Here is a 22,422-nt window from a genome sequence, read left to right as displayed (position 1 = left end):
TGTGAAATTTACTAGTATGGTTGTTGATTTATTTGTAGTTGTAATCTGCTATGAGACTGAATAATTGTGGCTGTTAATTTCATTATCTTTGAAGAGGCCAATACAATGATATTTTCCCTGTTCTTCCCCTGTGTTCTATGTTAATTTTATTGATTGAGAAGGGTGATCATGACAAAGTACATATTTTATGATTGGGTGAAAATAAATGCACATATTTTTGTGATTGGGCACTATGTAATGTGATAAACGAAAGATTATGGCAAATTAAAGTTTTTGGTTTAATAACTAAGAATATATAGTATAGTACAGATGGTTTTGGATCCAAGCTTCTTACAACATACTATTGCAAAAGTGTACAAGGAAATAGAGTTTCATTGGCATTATATAATGTTTAAATGATCACTCTCCAACTCGTGATAAAAGTTGTATGCTATTATATACCCTGTACTTTTTTTATTATTTTAAGGGAGAAAATAGTTGAGGGAAGAAGAAATTTGAGAGACTCTATAGAATGTTTATGGTAAGAGGAAAGGAGAGAAGTAAAGCAACTGAGTGCTTTATACTTTTATATTTAGGTAAAAATAAGAAGGCATATATATAACAAATAATGGGTCCAACATATTCTAAAAGTAGATAATAAAAAAAGTGGAACAATTAACCACACAAATTGTAAGAAACTTAATGTTAACTTAGACATGATGCTACTTGCCTATGCATAAACATGCCCTTGATCTTGTTCAATGATACAACAACATCAATCATATTGCCATGTGCTTCTAGAAGATCAGTGCAACAATTCAACGCCAATTCAAGAACAGAGGGTGTAGATGCCAATATATTTTTTATATGATGTTCATCTCCTCCTAATAAATTGGAATCCATAACTTGAATTATTGCATGTGGTATTGACTCACTTACCCAGCTCTTCAAGTTCAATCCTTCGACAAACATATCTTCTGTGGGACAAACATATCTTCTGTGGGCCTTTTTCTTGTAAACACCTCTAATAGCATAATTCCATAGCTATACACATTTACTTTTGTTGAAACAATTCCAGAAGATCCCTACTCTACATATAATTGATTTCAAGTAATAAAATAAAAATAATATGTGAATAAGACTATTCATTTAGTCATTTAGAGTAGATACGATAACAAAGAATTGAGAAATAAGTTATGTTGTGCTGCCTAGTGGTAGTCTTTGAATTTTTTAAATGTATACTCTTATTAACCCTCAAGATTGATAGGAAAATTTTATGATCATAAGCAAAAGAATTTTTATGTGGAAAAAACAAAGACACACCCACCCTAGCCCCCATATCCAAGAATACATGCATGCACACCCCATGCATACACATTTCAAAATACACATTCATCTTAAGGTTCTAATGTTAATTAGTTTAATAATTTTATATGCATGTAAAATGACCAAATGAAACTACGTTCAATGATTGCTAAATTCATAAAATAGCTCTTTCATTTTCTATTTGAATAGAAGAGCCTATCTCACGGACAAATTAGAAGGAAATATCCAAGAACATTTCTCTCCATAGAAGAATTAGTAACAATATATGTAATAAGTCATAGATAACTTTGATAAATTGTCGTTTATCAATTAAACTACATATTTAATAATCGAATCAAATCAATAACATTAATATGTTTATTAAGAAGTCATGTAGTATTTATCATAAATATTAATTAATTTTCCATTCACTAATTTTATATAATATTGCTAATTTGAATAATTAGTAACAATATATGTAATAAGCTTTTCTAAATATAATATGTTAAAGATATATGTTGTTAGAATGCAAAAGAAGAAGAAAAACTTGAGACACTGTGTTTAGAATAATTACTAGGTGCCACATAGCCAATAGTAGGTATTGTCTCTGTGTTGGTCTTAGATTCCTCTTTATTTAAATGTTTGGAAATCCCAAAGTCACTAACATGCATTTCATCATCCATTAAAATGTTGCTCGGCTTCAAATCACAATGAACAATTGGTGTTAACAAGCCATGATGAAGATATTCCAAAGCAGTTGCTACATTTATCATTATATTCAACCTTTGAAAATAACCTAAAAAATAGTTGTGAGAATATAACCATTTTTCAAGGCTCCCATTGGCCATGAATTCCATCACCAGAGATTTGAAATCAACATTGGAACAACAGCTTATAACCTTCACCAAATTGCGATGGCGTGCATTACGCAATATGTCACATTCTTTTTCAAAGCTCCTTAATGTTACTTGTGAATCAAATTTGAAGATCTTAACTACAATGATTATTCCATTGGAAAGTTTTCCTTTGAACACAGAACCATAACTACCCCTTCCAAGTATGTTACTCTCATCAAATCCATTGGTTGCTTCTTGGATTTCAAAATAAGAAATCCTTATGGGCACTCCTAAAATTGATAAATCCCTTCTAACTAGACTTGTTGAATTTTGTTGTCGTTTATGCCTTAAAAGGATAACACCTGTGACAATCAAAATTATTGACACAACTATGGGTAGTATGCATTTCAATAAAGGCAATATTGTCATTGATCTTGTTCTTGTTTCTTTTTTGCAGGGAGGCACTTTGAGTTATACCTTGCCACAATGAGCTTGATTCATCATAAAAGATTCAGGAGTCAAATTTTTAAAAACTCCTCCACTTGGAATCTCTCCTTGGAGTTTGTTATAGGAGAGATTGACATACTGAAGATCAATAAGTAACTTTAGAGATTTAGGAATCTTCCCAGACAAATTATTCTTAAAAAGGTCTAATTTTACTAAGCTCAACATATTTTTGAAAGATTCAGGAATATTTCCTTGCAAATTGTTATGTGCTAAGGATAAATCCTGCAAATTCTTCAAGCCACCTAGAGTCGTTGGAATAAAGCCTGAAATATGATTTCTTGACAAATCTAGTGCTACAAGAGCATTTAAGTTTCCAATCCTCAATGATACATTTCCAACTAAAATATTGGAAGATAAGTTTACCCTCAATATATCCTTCAAATTCCAAAAGAAAAGGGGTATTTCTGAAATTAACTTGTTAGAGTCCAAGTAAAGGTCTCGTAAAGGTCTCATAAAGAGGTAACATTTGTTAAACAAGAGGGTATTCCTTTAGAAAACTTGTTTCTACTTAAAGATAAATAGGCAAGCTTTGTTATTTCACAAACCTCATCAATGATTAGGCCGTGTAGCTCATTGCCTTGAAGATCCAAATATTGAAGATCTAATAAGCCACCAATTGCTTTTGGAATTGATCCTGTCAATATGTTTTCTCCCAAGGATAGTTTGAAGAAACTAGTGAGATTCCCAAAATTTGATGGAAGATTGCCGGATATAAAATTGCTTTTAAGATGTAAGAATTGCAAAGTTGAAATATTAAAAATGTTCAATGGCATAGAACCGCTCAACTTGTTATGTGACAATTCTAACATCTCAAGCTTATGAAGATTGCCTATTTCCATAGGTATTAAACTTGCATTAAAAAAGATTAGTTCTAGTGATGTTATCAAAAATGAATACTAAAAATAATGAAAAGACAGATATCTAGTTAATGTGATGTATGATTGTTGATACTCCTTTTTATGTCAGGTTAGTCAAGTTTTACATCTAGATTTTGCCTTTCTATTCATATATAGTATAACAAGATGGACATTTATCTTTTACATAGATCCTTTAAATTGATTTTATAAATATAATTCAATTTATTAAAAAATAATTCTGTTAGAAAAAAAGATAAAGAATTTTTATTTATTCGTATCATTGGAGAAGTTGAATATTTTATTCTAAATATAGAAATTCAATCATACTCTCAAGTTTTTGATGTCTTAAAGGTGCATCCATTGCATACCATTTAATGGCTAAAATTAAGAAAACTTATTATATTTAATAATTTTTAAATTCTCAATTTCAACTATCACAATCTCTTATGAAATATATTTTTAGTGTTAACAAACACATTAGAAACTAAAAGAATTTAATTACATATAATTTATTAAACTATTAAAACATATCTTCAAAGTTTAGGTTTGTAAGATCACCAATTTTATTAGGAACATTTCTCGTAATTTAGCAACAAATAAAATAAACATAACTACCTAATGCAAAGATTTGTTAGATGAATACCTTCCAAGTTATTGGAATGCATAATTAACCGTTGAAGCATAGTCAAGTTTGTAATCCTTTTGGGTATATGGCCTGAAAGAAGATTGACACATAAGGGAGACATTAGTTAAAACATAAATTGTCTAATTCCATTGAAGCACGCTCCAACGTTGAGTGAAAATGCATTCAACCTCATTACTGCACGATTGCTCTTTCTTAGATCTCCCCCCGGTAAACCTGCTTTCTAGAGTAAACAGCCACTAGAACATGTTCTAACTACCACTAGTTACCAAAAACAGTTAAAGAATTAATCCAATGCACAAGACATTATTTGAAAAAAGCTTTTCACTCACAAATCTAAATTTATAGTGATAACCTTTAGCGCAACAATAATAACAAACTTCTTCATATTCTTATATAAAATATTTCCAATATTCTGCCACACTTTAAAAATGTTATGACGTTGCTCACCTTGTTAGAAATCCAAAGATTCCAGTTTTATCATTTGTAACTAATGTAATAATTCTAGAAGAAAGAAATAATTATTAGAAAAATAATGCTCATTGGGCTTATGTCTCAGCCCAAGTCCAACGTCCCAATATTCTGTTATGGCATAACATATGGTATCAAAAGTAATGCTCGATGATGATGATGTACATTGTGTGACAACAAGACCTAGTTGTTAGCTAAACTAATCAAGTGTTTAATGCAGAGGTGAGAGTGGGAGAGATCGTAGCATGGAACAACATACTATATAGCATCATAATTTTTAGTATCCAAGATCATAATTTTAAAATTTCCATGAACTCCGCAGATTTTTTAGGAATATCTCCAACAATATAGTAAAAGAACACAAATGGAAAATGAAAATGAAAAATTAAATCAATTTATTTAAAATGGTGCATATAAAAATCACTTAAAGTGGGTAGTAACGCATGGGGTATTGAGCTTTTGCTTATTTAATTTTTTATTTTTCTTAAAACAAGTTTCTTAACGGCTATTTATTAGTTTTTTTTTTTTTATGAATACAATATAATTAGTTAGTTAGTTAGAAAATTAATTTCATTTGCATAAAAATGAAAAAAAAGTCTCTCTCCTCCACTCTCCCTCTCTGTATTTCTTTCTTAATTTTTATAACACAAAGAGTAGGCACAGATGATGGCAAGTATTATCTCTCCCAAGATAATAAGGATAAAAGGTAGACCTCTTGCAAGTAAGTTGCTACATGCACAAGAGTTGGGATTCAAACCTCTAACCACTTGTTTAAGTGATGAGAGCCCTACCACTCAGTTATTATTTCATTTAATTTATTTTATTTACAGGATATGGAGTTGTCTTCCAAACAAAATGACATTAAAGGCCAATTTATTTAGGGCCCATTTTTTTAAGATTCAAAATAAGTGATTTTTAGATAGTTTGGAGATTTTATAAGAAGAGATTTATCTTATAGAGATTGTATAAAAAGAAAAAAATAATTTGATGTTTGGTTACAATAATAAAAAAGTGATTATCAGTTAGTTGTTTTTAAATTTTATGATTTCTTCTTTGACTTTTGTTTTATAAAATAATTTATCATTTTATTATTTTAAAATTTTAGGATAAGCATTCTCCCTCATCTACAATATCATATTATTTTCAGAAGCTACTTAAAGTAGCATTTTAAAATAATAATAGATATGCTTTTTTATTCTAATCGTTTTCAAAATTTTAAACAAATATCACGTAAACTCATAGAATAGTTTTTTTTTTCAGATAATAAGTGATTTTTCATGAAATAAGCTGAAGCAAATGGGCTCTTAAGCTTTTTTTTACCCCATAAAAAATCACCTATTTTTTTGACAAAAATCTATTTTTTTGAAATTTTATATTTTTTTTTAATTTTAAGAATAATTACAATCTGAAACAAAAAATATATTTCTAATTATTTTGAAAAATTTCTGTGCATAGCTTCTTAAAATAATATGATAGAGTATGTAAGAGAAAATGACCTAAAAATGTGGAGATATATGAAGATATTATAAAATTTTAAAATAACTAGACAATAAATTATTTTTTACAAATAGAGATCCATAAAGATATTATAAAATCTAGAAATAACTAAATAAATACTATTTTTTATTATTGTAACCAAAAATAAAATAGTAAATGACTTTTATAAAAAAATTGGAAGATAAATCAATTTTCATAAATATCTAAACTATCTAAATATTATTTACTTTTTTATATTAAACAAACAGCCAAAAAAAAAGAATATAGACTCATTTGAAACTTTTTCCCCCCCTAATCCACTCCCTTAAAATATAAGAAATTTGCGTAAAGACAACAAATCAAAATATTCTTATAATAATTGTTTTCACAAAATAAAGAAAATATTTTGTATGAAAGAATAAAACGGAAATAAAAAACGAAAAAATAATAGTAGCAATTAGATATAATTTTTCAAATTAATACATGCCCACAATTGACATACTTTTCAAACTCCAAACGACGACCTAGGTGCAAGAAGGAAGAAAGAATAACCAAACTGCTAACATGTTCCCTCACATTATGAGAACCATCGTCAACTACCAAACTACAGTTTTGGGATCTGAAGGCAAATTAGGGTTTGATTGCAGTTTTAGAAACATTAATGAATATAAATACCAATCTTTGTAGCAGAAGGTTGATATGTTGAAATTGATCCGATAGGGTCTTGATTTTATGTGGCTGTGTATACATATGTACATAAGGGAGGGTCGAACACAAAAACGGGGTGCTAGATTGTGAAGCCTGATGAAAGCCTTTCTAAGAAAAAAGAAGAATTTATATTTAATGAAAAATAATACCCTATTTTTTATTTTACTTCATATTTCTTTCAAAAATATGTTTGATATGGGCTCCTGAGTTGTTTATTTTTATAAATATAACTTAATTTGTTGAGAAGGATTTTTGTTTAAATAAAAATTAAGGAAGTCCAGTTTATTGAATGGTTTTTATTAACACCAATGTCCAATGCATAAAAGTGCAATCAAAACATATTTGGTAAGATTGAATTTAGAGATTTGGCATAATGAGTAGTACATACCTGTGAAAAAGTTGATTTCTAATTCTAACTGTTTGAGCTGCTTGCATTGCGTCCAACCAGAAGGTATAGCTCCAAATAATTTGTTGACTTGAAGATGTAAAGCTTGTAAATTTGGAAGTCCTGACATTTATTTGAGGGAATGCCTCCCGACAAATTATTCCAACTCAAGTCAGTCTTTTGCAGCTCAGATATATTAAAGATAGTTGATGGTATTTGGCCAGAAAATTGATTGGTGTCTAAATATAGAATTTTCAGACTTTTAAGATTACCAATCTGTTCAGGAATACGTCCTACAATGTTATATATATAAAAGATCCATTAAATCCAGTCATCAAAATTTAACTCTTGATGTACCATACAGGAGGGAAGGAAACTGATAAGATAACTTTTGAAACTACTGATAACTTATGGTTCTTCAATTTCGGAACTAGGATAGTGTACAAGAAGTATAAAAGCCAATTTGCGACCTTTGTCTCTCGCATTAATGAGTTTTCTCCCAATATTGGCTTTTTCTAATCATTATGAATTTAATATTTTAACTAAAAAGGCCGAAGTTGCAAAATAAAAAGAGAAAAGGTTATAATGCTCTTGGGCCACAAATATGAAGTTGCAAATTTGTTATAAACACATTTTAGATATTATCTCCAATATGAAATTCTAATGAGGGTCTATGTAATAATTATGTAAAGCACAACTTTCAACAAATTCACCTATATAAATTTATATCTACCATGTAACAAATCATTATCATATATTTAGTAAACAAGTTGAAGAATTAACTTGTAGGGCATTGGTTTGGACTCACTTTAAGGAGTCCAAGTTAAAACTATTTGGGTGTTTGTATCAAAGAAAAAGATTCCATCAAACCAACAAATAATTACTATTTTTTTCAGAAAAAAATCTTCCAGAAAATTGGCTCCCCGAATGAGAAGAGGCGTGCCCTAACTAGCATCACTACAATAGAAAATAACTGAAGACTTATTTTTATGCATAACAAATTACTGAAATAAGAAATTCATGAACACACAATCTTATAATAAAACTAAAGACAAAAAAGAAAAATAAAATTCATTTTGTTCATAGTAATTTTAAGAAAATAATCTAAAAAAATTCTAGCTAGGACATCATAATTTGAAGAATGAACTTAGATGCTCCAGAAGAGAAGACATGGAAACTCACCAACATCATTAAAATTAACGATAACTAAAATCATGAATTCATAACGTAATAACTAATAGATCAGTTGCCAAAAAGTTTATTGTGATGATGTCCATTAAACTTTGCAAAAAAAAAAAGTGTGGTTGTAACACTCTGCATTTGTGTTGAACCTCTTCAATAATAATGATAGCATTTATTGCCGTATCAAAATTAAAATTAGTAAAATTAAAGGAATAAAGTTCTATACTATTTTCTAATCCTCGTTAACCATTGAAAGGGAACAAGTGAGATAAAGACTTCATGTGCTAATATTGATGTTGATATTAATACTATCACCCAATAAGTACATTCAACTCTAATATATTAATTAATTGTATTTTGACCAGAAAGGCAATGTTATTCATAAGATTAGAGACCAACATTTGGGCAAATTCTTTTTTCCTCACTCCAAATTGAGCTTTCTCTGTTCCAAACAAACAAAATGCTCCACAAAACCTCCTAACTAGCATCCCTAAAACTAAAGATAACTAGATACTTATTTAAATGCATAAAAAATTGTTGGAAAAGAAAATTTTACAGATACACAAACTTATGAACAAATGGAAAAAAGGAAGAGAAAATACATTGTGTTTTTATAGAATATGAGAAAACAATCTAAAAAAGAATAAAATATAGCTGGAGCATCATAAATTGAAGTAAAATTACCTTGTAAAATATTATGAACAAGATGCAAATCTTGAAGAAAAGTGAAAGTATTTTAAAATTTGACCCTTGTTTTTGTTTGTTGAAGGAATGCATAAAACGTTTTTCCTCTACATCCTATGTCATTCATTCAAACAACAATTTTATTCTAGTATTTTTTAAGTTGTTGAATTGATCTGCATATATTTTAACAGTAAAATATTTTATATTCAAAATATTTTTTGGTGAACATAAATTATTTTGGAAAGCCATATTATTTAGCTTTGGAAAGTGTGACTACTCTTAAATTGAATTTAAGGAGAGCCGCATGATTTATAACACGGAGACAGGGTGGCGATAACGAAATTTATATTGTACATATTGAGGTTTTATTTTGATACCAAGCAGGAGACTAGAGGGAAGGAGCTTTGGAGAAGGAGGCAGTGACAACTGACAAGAGCACAATGATGGTGGAGCCGGCCCGGGAATGAATTAGAATTATCCTCCCCTTTTTTTTTTTAAGGGGAAAAAAGCTCCCTTATGATGCGGACTAAACTAACTTGGGAGAATGACAAAGAGGTCACAAATATCAAACTTTAAAAATTTACAAGTCCGTCTCTAAATTTTACAACTGTATTGTGATGAATTTGCATCTAGTTTTTGAAATTTTAATATGGTTGAAGAATAAAAAAATTTGTTTTCTTTGTTAAAATTTAGAATATAAGTTGCAAATTAGTCACAATAGAGTTGCAAAATTGAGAGATTGAGCTGCAAATCATTGAAATTTGGCACTTAGGATGTAACTTGAATTTGTCAATCCTTTGGGGACTTCTTTATCATTCTCCCTGCTAGCTGATGAAGTTGCGATGACTTTTGAAGTAGGAGGGGAGGAGAGGCAGAACATGTAATGTAAGTGACGTCCATGTCAATTTGTCTATTATCCATTTGTGGACATCACTCTCTCTCTCTCAATATATATATATATATATATAGATGATGGTTGTATGACATGAAATATGAGTAATGGGAGAGGGATAGAGAGGGTAAATAGAAGGAAGTGGAGGGGCAAAATAGAAGGATCAGACCTCTCCTTCATTCCATCACTTCGTCTACTCCCACTGCCTCCCTCCATTGTTCCCATCCTCCCACCCCTCATCTAATATTCATGGGAGCACATGATGAGCACCATAATCTGGTCCAGAATTAAGTATTTTAGGGTCAACAAAAACTAAGTGATTAACTCTAGTCACCCAATATTCTAATATTCCAACATAAATTATTAATAACTTATTCTTCTTTAATTTTAGAATTAGGATACTGTACAGAAAGTATAAAGCTAAATTGAGACCCTTTTGGCTCTCTTATTAATAAGTTTGCCCCAAATGGTGACCTTTTCTAATAATGAATTTAGTATTTTAACTAAAATTTATATAAAAGAAAGTTAAAAAATAAAAAGAGAAAATGTTAAAACGATCACTCTTGGACCCCAAGTTTCAAATAAAATTATAACATGACAATTTTTGGTCCGTGCAGTAGTGTTGGCAAATGAAAGTTAGAGGCCATATATATTAAACTGAAAAAAGAAATTATCAAAAGAGTGAAAGAATTTTACTAGCACAATGGCAGTTAGAGACTTACTTCATAGTTAAAATATATATGTCACTCGTATATTTAAATTTCGATTATTGGCTTTGGCATACTGAAATCCTTCATTGTCAACCAGAATCAGCATTGAAATTCATATATTAATTATTTTTTTGTGAAATAACATATTCTATTTTAGATGAATGGAATTTCTCAAGATGGTGACACTTACAGACTTCAACATTAATACATATATATATATATATATATAAACACGTTTTGGATATTATCCCTCCAATATGAAATTCTAATAAGGGTCTATATAATGTTTATGTAAAACATAACTTTCAACAAATTCAGCTATTTAAATTTGTATCTACCATAAAATGAACCAGAATCATAAATTTAATAAACAAGTTGAAGAATTAACTTGTTTGTAGGGCATAGGCTTAGAGTCATTTTGATGAGTCCAAGTTAAAATTATAATAATGTTTGTAGCAAAGAAAAATACTCTCTAAATCAACAAAAAAATTTCACTTCAGACAAACTTTATAAAAAATTATATATTCAACATCATCACAGAATTCTTGTTGTTTGATTTTGGCCCAAAATGTAGCATTCTAAAGAAGTAATGAGGGAAAAAAAAAGTCCTAGCCGTATTAAAAAAGTGGTGATGTGGAAAACAAAAAGGCAGTTCCTCACAAGAACAAAGGCAAAACAACCCATAATCTATTTGTTCAATACCTCTAATGTCTCTATCGAGAGAATTGAAGCAGAAAATTGAAAAACCATTGAGAGACTCAAAAGAAAAGAGTATGAATGGTGTCAGAGGGGCAAATCTTCATGGAATTAAGAATAGTATTAGTCCCTTTGGGAATATTTGATGAAACTGAAAGAATAGGATTATATGCTTACCTCTATTTTCTAGCCAAAAAAATAGAGGAAAACAGAGTAACACTTCCCTATTTGATGGACACAAAAGTGTTGCAAATTCCACAACACAATTCTTGTGCATCTGAACCACAAACCTAAATACGTAGCTGAGGGATCGAAAGTATAATGATCAAAGATAGTAAGGATTAAATGTAAATAATGTTTTCCATATTGCTCTCAAGACCACCAAAACTCCAAAAGGTAGAAAACGAGGCAAAGAAAACCATGGGCACTGATGTGAATGAGTTCATATTTTTTAAATTTAGAAGATCACCCATTTCCTTAGAATTATTGCTCGGGATATGATTAAAATACCCAAGTGTAAAAGGACAAAAAGGAAAAACAAATGTTTCTAATAAAGGTGCTGATAAATTTATTTAAAAAGCTAGAAGATATTAACATCTAAGACCATTATTTCCATACTTGTAAGTTTGCAAATGGTTTCGGCAATATCTCTTGTGATGTACATGACAATATAAAAAACATATCGTTAAGAGTGGTGATGCATTCTAAAGCATGCAGATGCATGCAATTCACGCAATTGGCATCCTACATGAAAAGTGAGAGATGTTTTGGGTGGGAATGGACTGATTAAGGTTGTTGCACATGGTCACTTTCTGTTTTACTATATTATTCCAATTCCCTATGCACTTTATCCATATTTTATATTGCCATTGCAAATTTCCTCTCAATTTAAGTTTGTGGATTTGATTGAATCAAAATATAATCTTTTAATGTCATAATAAAAAAAAATTCTCATATGTTCCTTTCAAGTCACTGAAATCATAATTATGCCTGAAGCAATACTAAAAACTGAGAGAAATTTTAGTGACACAGCTACACTGCACTAGTATTCTTATATTTTTTTTTTCCAAAAAAAAAAAAGTTTTCCCAAACATGTAAAAACCTTCTTGAGTAATGTTTTGAACAACATCAGTTAATGGAATCATTCATATTGAAAGCATTATATTAGTAAGTTTGAAATTGCTATGATGCACCTTTTAATTAATAAAAAAAGTATTTTAGAATCTTTATTTTCATCAGAATTAAAAATTAAATTAAAGTCTATATTTTGGAAATTATGGGGTGGTTTCAGGAATAATAATGAAATTAAAGGTTAATGAATATATTTTGCTCTAAAAATTAATCATAAATAATATGAAAATTTCTAACGATATATATCAAAACTCACAAAACAATTGGAATAAAATTTTACATATATAAATAAGGAAAAACTAATTATTTAGTCCCTACAGATTCATAGAATTTGTAACTCAATCTCTATACTTGAATTCAATGCAAGTTGGTCCATATACTTATTTTATCAATCTATATCCTAAACAATTTTTACTATTTTTAATTACTGTAAGTGCCACGTTGGACAAGTTACAAGGGACACAATTATTTTCCAACAAAATCAATGTTGAATAATATATTGTAAATAACTTATCTGAAGGCATACTAACACCTATAAAATTGTTTGCAATGATTAGGATAAAGTATGAATTTATCCGATACAATCAAAGATATAGCTATGAAAGAGTTGCATGATAATGACAAATGCTCAAGTGAAGATAAGCCAAAAATAGTTGAAGGAATTTTCCTTGAAAGGTGAAGAAAATAATTAAGTATGAAAGCCAAGAAAATAAGAGTAGCCAATGAAAAGGTGAAGACAAAAGTTAAGTATTAAAGGAAATAAAGAATACGCGTGAAAAGTAATTAACATAAGACACGTCCTTACGTCATCATGACTTAAAACAATAATAACTAATGGGTTACTTTTAGATAATCATTTATATATAAAAGAAAAATTTCACCCACATAATATGCATACTTGGAACCTAAGTATTAGCAGCATACAAGTGCCAAGTACATGTTTAGTCCCTAAAATGTCGGCTTGTACAAGTATTTGCAGCATATAAGTGCCAAGTATATGACAATTACTAAAGATGTCATATATTCACACTATTAAAAAATATAAGGCATTTTTGCTAAGGTACTTTTAGTTTTTCAATATGTAATTAATAGGTTTTTTCAAAAATACCCTTAATAAACTACTCAACTGAAACCTTTAAGTGAGATTCCCTAACTAAATAAGAACAAATATGAAAAGATAACATTAGCTTAAAGATAAGTTACTAACTTATTGAGACTGTAACTTGGTTAAAAATATCAAATGGGAGGGGTATTAATAAAGTAAGATATTTGGAGAGTTACAATCAAGTCCCAAATAAGAACACAATTAATAATCAAAACCCTAATGACAAAACAAATTGATTAAAATATCGAGATAGTAACTGTTTGAATAGTTTTACGTAGTTTTAACGTAACTATATAGGGAATTCTATGAAACATGTGACGTGAAAACATTTTCTATCTAGCCAAAAGAGAATTGCAAAGAACATTCGATTATTTTATCTTACTCAAATTAAAACATATATTATCACCAATATATCATTGAAAAATGACAGTAGTCAAAGAATTATCAAATATTAATTTTCTTAGGGGAAGCTAATTTGAATAAAGAAGTATACTTTTGGAAAGTTGTTTTCATGCAATGCATAAAACGTGCTAACTATGGTAATTCGATTACACGTACCATATAGGAAGACATGGAGTTAGAAATGCAAATCTTCACATAATCAATAACAATATTGTACGCTCACCTTTGTTTTTAAGCCCCGAAAACAAAAAAAGGCAAACATGGTAATATATTTACAAACAATATATCATGCAGATGCAATTGAGGCAGGCACCACATGACCCATAATAATACAAAATATTAATGGAAAATTATGCATTATGATTAGTTGAAAGAATACCTTCTAAGTTATTGGCATCGAGATATAATTCCTGAAGCACAGTCAAGTTTCCAATACTTTTTGGCATTTGGCCAGACAATTTGTTAACACCTAGGCTTAGATTTTTTAGCTTTATGAATATGCCAATTGTTTTGGGAATTTCTTCTGCAATATGGTAATGAGAAAACCACATTATTATGAGTGCTCACATATAAAATGATTATGATAAAAAAGAAAAATAAGTAACAAAATAATTTAATTATTAATGGATTGTTTTAAAGTTATTGCGATCAAGATATAATAACTCCTGGATTTTTATTTAAAAGAAAATGGAAAAATAATAATGCTCTTAAGGAAAACTAAAATCATGATTTCACAACATAATAACTAGCTAGTAGAGTTATCAGCATTGTTCCAATCATTCATCTCGGGAAGCTTCTGTACAATTATATGTCAAGAGCACCAAGAAAGGAGAATTGGTGTTGCACTTGAGGGTCACTAGCTAAAATCCACCTGTCATAAAAGCTGGAACCTTTTTTTCTTGAAGTTGAATATCAAGTTTATTCTCATCGATCACTTGCCTCAATACAGTAGACGCAAGTTACTCGTTCGAGTTTGGAAGTAGACACCATGTTAATTCAAAATAAGTATATAGTAATTCGGAGGCTGAATATCATTACTTGTCATTAGTCATCGGTTTAATTCACTTCACCTCCCTCATAGTAACTGTTTGAATAGTTTTACGTGGTTTTAACGTAACTATATAGGGAATTCTATGAAACATGTGACATGAAAACATTTTCAAATCTGTGAGAGCACCAATTGTTTTGGGAATATCTCCTGCAATATGGTAATATAAAAACTGAACTGGCTGAAGAAGTGGTTCACGGTTCACAAGTCAACCATGGACGAACCAGTTATTAATAAATTAATACATTTTTAATTTTATTTGTTAAAATGATGCAGTTATAATTTTAAATATATACATGGGATGACTACTTACAGATGTTTTAAAGGCAATTTTAACATAAAATTTAATACAAGTTATCTAAAAATAGAGATAAATGGTTCGAAATACAAATTTAAAGTATTTTTCCACATTTTAAAAAACCATATATGAAGATAAAAAGCCAACAAAGGTCAATACAAAAAAGAAAATTGTATTTGGAGAGAAAGATTAAAACGTTTAATGTTTTCCCAAGATGTGATCATCAACCACATATTTTTTTATTGTTCACTTTACCTATTTTTCTTATATGGAAATATAAAAAATAGATTTTCTATTCTTCTTCTATGGCCTCGATCAATCCCAAATCATTAACGTGCAATTAAAATGTTTTTGCAAGAAATTAAAGTTACAATTGACATAGTAGGGTAGCTCAAACCTGTGAAAGAGTTGTATTCTAATTGTAAGTATTTGAGCTCTTTGCATTGTATCCATTTAGATGGCAGGGCTCCTGATAATCCATTGGCCTGAAGATGTAACGCTTGTACATTTTGAAGCCCATGACATATATCAGAGGGAATACTTCCTGACAAGTTATTCCAGCTTAAATCAATGTTTGCAACTCTGATATATTGAAGATATTTGATGGTATGTGGCCAGACAACTTATTAGTATCCAAATATAGAATTTTTAGCTTTTGAAGATGGCCAATCTCTATTGGAATATCTCCTGCAATTTAATAAAGAAAAAGGAAAATAAAAATAAATAAGAAATAGAACTACAGAAGGAGATGTGATATATAATAATATTTAGGGAATGTTTGGATTAGAAATTGTAAAATTAAAGTTAGAATAAATTGAGGTTTGCAAATAGAACTTAGGATAAAAATCAGCGGCATTAATTAATTTATGTTTGAATTTTTTTTTTCTTAAAAGTCAATTCGACAAACATAAACTTGTTTGAATGATAAATTTCCAACCCAAATTTAAGTTTATAATGTCCGAAAAAGCATGAATTTTATGATAAATATCTCCTATTTTGATTTGATATTTCAAGAAAAAATATTCAAAATTAAATTATAATATTGCAAAAAGAGTCTATATACAATTAAGTATTATTTTTAAATTATAAAAATATTAAGTTTATCAATAAATTACTAAATATTAAATTAAAAAAGCTAAAACAAGTCGATAAGTTATAAAATAGCCTACATAGATCGATTTAATTAGAAATAAGCCCCTTAAATATATAAAATTACATGTGTGCGCGCGCGCCACATAACACATTTATTTGCGTGCATAAAATTAATTATTATCATGTATTATAGTATTCACCCTATTTTAAATATTAAAATAAAATGTATCAAAATAATTATCTTAATATGTCTTCAATAAAATGCATGCAAAAACTGATAAAAGAGGTAGAACAGAAAATAATTAATTTAATATCTTCCCCTGATTTTGTTTCCTCCCTATGGCGAAGCAAAGAGGGCAAAAGCAAGGAAAAAGAAATAGACAAAAGGGTAAAAGCAAGGACATAGACAAAATGGCAGAGAGGGAAGAGTAAATGCAATCAATGCAAAATTTAGAACATTACTCGAATTAACTCTATGGAAAACTTAATTGTCATAAATACAAAATATATCCTAAATTATTCATATGTAGTTTAAAATTTAATTGGTAGAGTAACCAGAATTATGTGTGATTATATAGAATAAAAAAAATGTGGTAGTAACATTTCCCACTTGTGCTGGATCTCTTCGAAAAATTTCATATATTAAACATTATCAAACAATTATTTTTATTATATTTTTACCTTCAGACCTGATAACAAGCTAATCATATAAGTTCCACGTTAAATGAACACAAACTAAAGAGTTAATCCCAAACAAAAATATTATACAGAAATGAAGTTTAATTTTACACACAACACTAATATATAATGGTACCATTTTATCATATTAAAATTAAATTTGGTAAAACTATAGGACTGATTAATGTGTGAATTAAAGATAAAATTAGTTAAAATGCATCACTTGGAGATTTTGGTATATTTCTAGGAAAAGGAAACAAAATATCATGAACAAGGGCTTAAAACATGAAACCCAAAGTTAAAGGCCAAGAAATCATTCCAAAAAGACACTTCCGGTTGTGGCAAGCTTGTGAGGACTGTCTCCGATCACGGACGTAACTCACTATGGTGATTCCGAAGTTCCTAAACGCATTTGGTCACTGGCAAATGCTGTGCACTTCTTAAGTCACAGACAAGCTCCTTGACCAAGTGTGGACATGGCTGAACTTGTATCGACCGTGTGCAGATATAGAAGCCGAAAGTAGAAATTAAATATTTTAATATATTTTAAATTAGATATTAGCATATCAGATATGATAAGACATGATTTGGATGGATTCTAAACCCAATGAGAACGGACTTATTATAAATAAGCCTCCCAAAAGCCTCTCAAAATCATCCAATCTCATATTTGAAGGTTAGGAGGTATATTACGGAGTTCGGATGAGTTCCTCTGAGCTGGTAGCTTTCTCTCTTTTCATCTTCTTTAGATTCTTTTTGTGTCTTAAAAAAAAAATAGAAATAACCTAAAATTTTGATTGTATATCAACATCATATCTCTGTCTTTTCAAAAGAAATTTCTTCCACAAAATTGGCTTCCAATCGAAATTATTGTAGATTTATTTACGCTTTAATTTGGACATGTTCTTACAATCATCACTTAAATGAACAATGATTAACGGGTTACTTTTGTACAATCATTTAATTGTAAAAACAAAATTTCAGACACATAGTATGCATATTTTGAACCGACAAGTGAGTAAACAAACGAGACAAAGGTTAGGTTTAGGCTCTAGAATGTAGGCTTGTTCAAGTCTTTTCAGCATATAAGTGCCAAATATAAGAGAATAACCAAAAATGGCATATATTAAGCAAGTAAGATATTGGGGGAATTACTGTCAAGTCTCAGGTGAGGATAAAATCAGTCAAAACCTCAACGGCACATGCAAATTGATTAAAATATTAAGTGCCTATTTGGATTTTAGTTGGGTATAATAAATTATGAAAATAATTGATTAAATAGTATATTTTAATCATAATTAATTATGTTATAATGTAATCTATTTGGATACTGTTTTTCTAAAATTAATTTTAACAGAATTGAAGATGTTTTGATAATTTATTCAGAATCAATTTTAGCTGTATAAATTACTATAAAGGACATTGCCTTTCAAAAATAAATTATTGATAAATTTGTATCTAATATTTAAAAAGTAAAATATATTATTTAAATTATATATCTGATTAATTATAAAAATTTGAATTATATTAATATTAAAAATTTTAATTTACATAAATAAATAACTCAATATATCTTAATTCAAATAAATTTTATAAAAGAGAAATATTTTATTCTTAAATACCAAACATCAATTTTACAATAACTAATAAAGATGATAATGTACAAGTTGATATCTAATGACATTACAAATATAAGCCATATTTGACAAAGACATTAAGCACTGTTTAGAAATTTTGACAACATAAAAAAATGTAACAATATAACAAATGATGCAAAATCTCTCTCTCTCTCTCTCTTTGTGGACCTTTGCAATAACCTTTATAATAACCATCAATTTTACATTAAATGATATTAATTTTTCTCTACCAGTTAATATTTTATTTAAATTAGTTTTATAGCAAGTGTTCAGTGGAGGGTGGCGGTTGACAAAAACTTATATTAGTAACTTTTTTGAAAATTCAAAGTTTGAATTTTACTAAAAAAAGAAGAAAAGAGAGTTTGATTTTATTTCTATTAAATTTTGTGCTTGTCTTATAATTTTTTTGGGCCTTCTTTGTAATTTTCCCCATATGTCTTTGTAATTTGAACGCAAAAAGCTGCCTCTCATAGCTTTGCAGAAAAATCAATTTTTTGAAAAAAAATCATATTTTGGAAAGATTGCCGTTTGGGTAATTAATTGCAAAATCAATTTTTTCCCCTCAAAAAGTCGATCTATCCAAACACATACTAAGCAATTGTTTGAAGAGTTTTACATGTTTTCAACGTAACTATAAAAGGAATTCTATAAAAGAAAGCATGTGACGTGAAAAAATTATGTAGCTATAGTTAAAAGAGTATTGCAAAAGAATATTCGATTATTTTACCATACTCAAATAAAAAAATTTATTATTTCTGATATATAATTGAAAAATAACCAGCATCAAATATTAATTTTCTCAAAGGAAGTATACTTTGATAATTCGAATACCTGTTTAGAGGACATGGAGTTGGAAATACAAATCTTCACATAATCAATGACAATATCGTATGCTCGCCTTTGGTTTTTAGCCAAAAAAAGAGGTAAATAGAATAATATTTCTAAACAATGTCATGCGGATGCAATTGAGGGACATACATGTGACCAAAAATAACATAAAATTAATGAAAAATTATACATTATGATTGATTGAAAGTGTACCTTCTAAGTTATTGTGATCGAGACTTAATTCTTGAAGCAAAGTCAAGTTTCCAATAGTTCTTGGTATTTGGCCAGACAACTTGTTAAAACTTAGGCTTATTATTTTCGGGTTTGTGAGAGCACCGATTGTTTCGGGAATATTCCCTACAATATGATAATGGGAAAACCATATCATTATGAATGCTTGTACAAAATGATTATGATAAAAAAGAAAAATAAGTAACAAATGTAATTTTATGAATGCATTCTTTTGAAGTTATTGTGATCAGGATATAATAACTCCTAAATTTGTATTTAAAAATGAGAAAATAATTAATCAAACAATCTTTTTTGATACGTAGCTGCTAATTTGAGGTCTACACAATGTTAATTATCAACCACTTATTATTCGACAAAAAATTTCTTTTTCTCAAATTAAATAGACCAATTTTGAAATTGTACTTATTTTTTTATGTTGCATAAATGATTAGGTAAAAGTAGAATGTGCATCATTATGTGGTGCGTTTGCCTGCGTTATTCAATGAAAAGGTGATGGAAATTGCTATCGTGCACCTGTTCAATCAACAAAAAGTATTTTAGAATAACAAACTATTTTCAAAAAAAGTTTAAGATTAAATTGAAGTGCATATCTAGAAAATTGTTGGGTGGGTTTAATAATATTAATAAAATTAAAGATAAATGAATATATTTTAAATGAATCATAATCATAAATAATTTGAAAAATTTTCTAACAATATATATATATATATATATATCAAAACACACAACATTTTAATGAAAACTAACGTATATAAAATAGGAAAAATTATATACTTAGCGTTATATATTTAAGTGGCTTGTTTCTAGCTAAATCAAGACATTTGCATCTTTTATAAATATTATTTATCATAAAAAATTCTTATTATTAATACATTAAAGTCTATGTGTATTGATTTGATTAGTAAAAGTATATTAAGTAAAAAAAATTAGAGTTACTAACAATAATTATAATATATACAAAATCCAGCGAAAATGATGCATGACATATATAATACTATATAAAAATATGAATAAATTATTAACTTTGTTGAAATTGAATCACTACCATTCCTGAATCATTAAAATGTGAATTTTTTGTATTCCTCACAATTTTTTATTGAAGGAATTTTCTAAAGGTAATATGTTTTGTCTTTATATATTTGTATTTTTTAAGTTTTATATTAATATACATCATCTACTTCTAATAAAATTTCTTGCCCACCTTGATTTTGACTCCAGCCTTGGTTCAAATGAAAATAGCCTGAAAATATAATTATCTTTTAAAAATATTTGTTTCATGCCATCTATAAAATTTTGACGTGAGAATAGTTGTCAATTCAGTTCAGTCGATTAATTACACTTATAGGGTGATACAAATATTAAGATTAGTCAAAATTGTAATGTGATTGCCGTGGGATAGACAGTAAATAAGGGAGAATGACAAATAAGAACCTTGTAAGAACATTAATATCAAATTAAGATTTTTCAACACTGATGTTCTTAAATTTCAGTACTCTTTCTATCATGTTTCAGTACTAAAGTTTTTAATTTGACATTAATGTTGTTGCAAGGTCCTTACTTGTCATTCTCCCTAAATAGTTTAATTGAAGGCATAAGAAAACCCTACCTTGAAAGCCTTTTAATGAATGTCTAATTAATTTATACCCATCAAATAGTTCGGTGAAAGATATATCATATATATATATATAATAGTTATATCACAGATATTCTAGACATACCTGATAAAGAGTTGTAAGATAAAATCATACGCTCAAGTGAGGATAAATTAGAAATAGCTGAAGGTATTATTCTTGAAAGGTTGTTTACTGAAATGCGCAAAATCTTCAATCTCCCTAGTCTTCCAATTTCAAATGGAATGGAACCTTTTATAAAATTGGATCTGCATTCCAAGCTCTCCAACTTTGACAAATTGGATATACTTGAAGGAATAACACCATCCAAACTATTGTTGTTGAGAATCAAGTGTTGAAGTGCAGACAAGCTTCCAATCCAAGTTGGGATTACTCCATTGAATGCATTATAGCTCAAGTTGAGAATTTCCAACTTGCGTAGTTGGAATAACTCTTTTGGCAACTCACCATAAAAGTTGTTGCTGTGAAGGTAGAGCTTCACAAGGAAAGATAGATTTCCAATTTGTGAGGGTAAGGTTCTCTTAAGACTCATTTCACTAAGATCCAGGATCCTCACTCTCCCATAATTAGAATCACATGTAACCCCTACCCAATTGCAGATGGAAGAAGAGTTGGACCAATCATCCAAGTGATTATAAGGGTCTCTCACAGAAAATCTAAAGGCACGAAGTGCCAATTCATCAGTACTGAAATTGGTATGACAACAAGTGGGGTGAATCATGAGACAAAGCAATAAGAACATGGAGAAGGAGAAATGGAAACGAAGGTTCGCCATGGTGTATGGGATTCTTAGGTTGAAGAAGAAAGAGGAGAAGGCCTTTCTATAAATATGCAACAACGTTGATAAGGACAACCCTTTTCTTTTTTGAATAAATATAAGGACAACTTTTTAATGCCTTGCAACTAAATATAATATTTTTTTACGTAGAGCACAATTGAGAAAGACACTTCAATTTAACTTTTCCGATTAAATTTTTTTTAAATCGCTC

At 28.8% G+C, this 22,422-nt stretch overlaps 1 protein-coding gene across 1 annotated transcript in view; it reads right to left on the bottom strand.

Annotated features, from left to right (window-relative positions):
• LOC129314026 (LRR receptor-like serine/threonine-protein kinase FLS2) overlaps nt 1–22,208 on the bottom strand; it is a 48,135-nt gene extending 25,927 nt beyond the window's left edge. Inside the window, exons 1-8 of the mRNA XM_054957407.1 lie at nt 21,521–22,208; nt 19,764–19,907; nt 15,713–15,859; nt 14,349–14,492; nt 3,173–3,261; nt 2,603–3,002; nt 1,950–2,482; nt 919–1,023 (exon numbers count right to left, since the gene is read on the bottom strand). Coding sequence (XP_054813382.1) covers nt 919–1,023; nt 1,950–2,482; nt 2,603–3,002; nt 3,173–3,261; nt 14,349–14,492; nt 15,713–15,859; nt 19,764–19,907; nt 21,521–22,208 — 2,250 coding nt within the window. The remainder of the gene's footprint in view (nt 1–918; nt 1,024–1,949; nt 2,483–2,602; nt 3,003–3,172; nt 3,262–14,348; nt 14,493–15,712; nt 15,860–19,763; nt 19,908–21,520) is intronic.
• Between the last annotated feature and the right edge of the window lie 214 nt (nt 22,209–22,422).

Source organism: Prosopis cineraria, unplaced genomic scaffold (genome assembly GCF_029017545.1).
Source record: "Prosopis cineraria cultivar Desert tree isolate PC_DT_omini unplaced genomic scaffold, ASM2901754v1 PC6, whole genome shotgun sequence".
Taxonomy (NCBI): Eukaryota; Viridiplantae; Streptophyta; class Magnoliopsida; order Fabales; family Fabaceae; genus Prosopis; species Prosopis cineraria.
The sequence above is the reverse complement of the archived record's forward strand: the minus strand, read 5'-3'. Positions and strand labels throughout refer to the sequence as shown.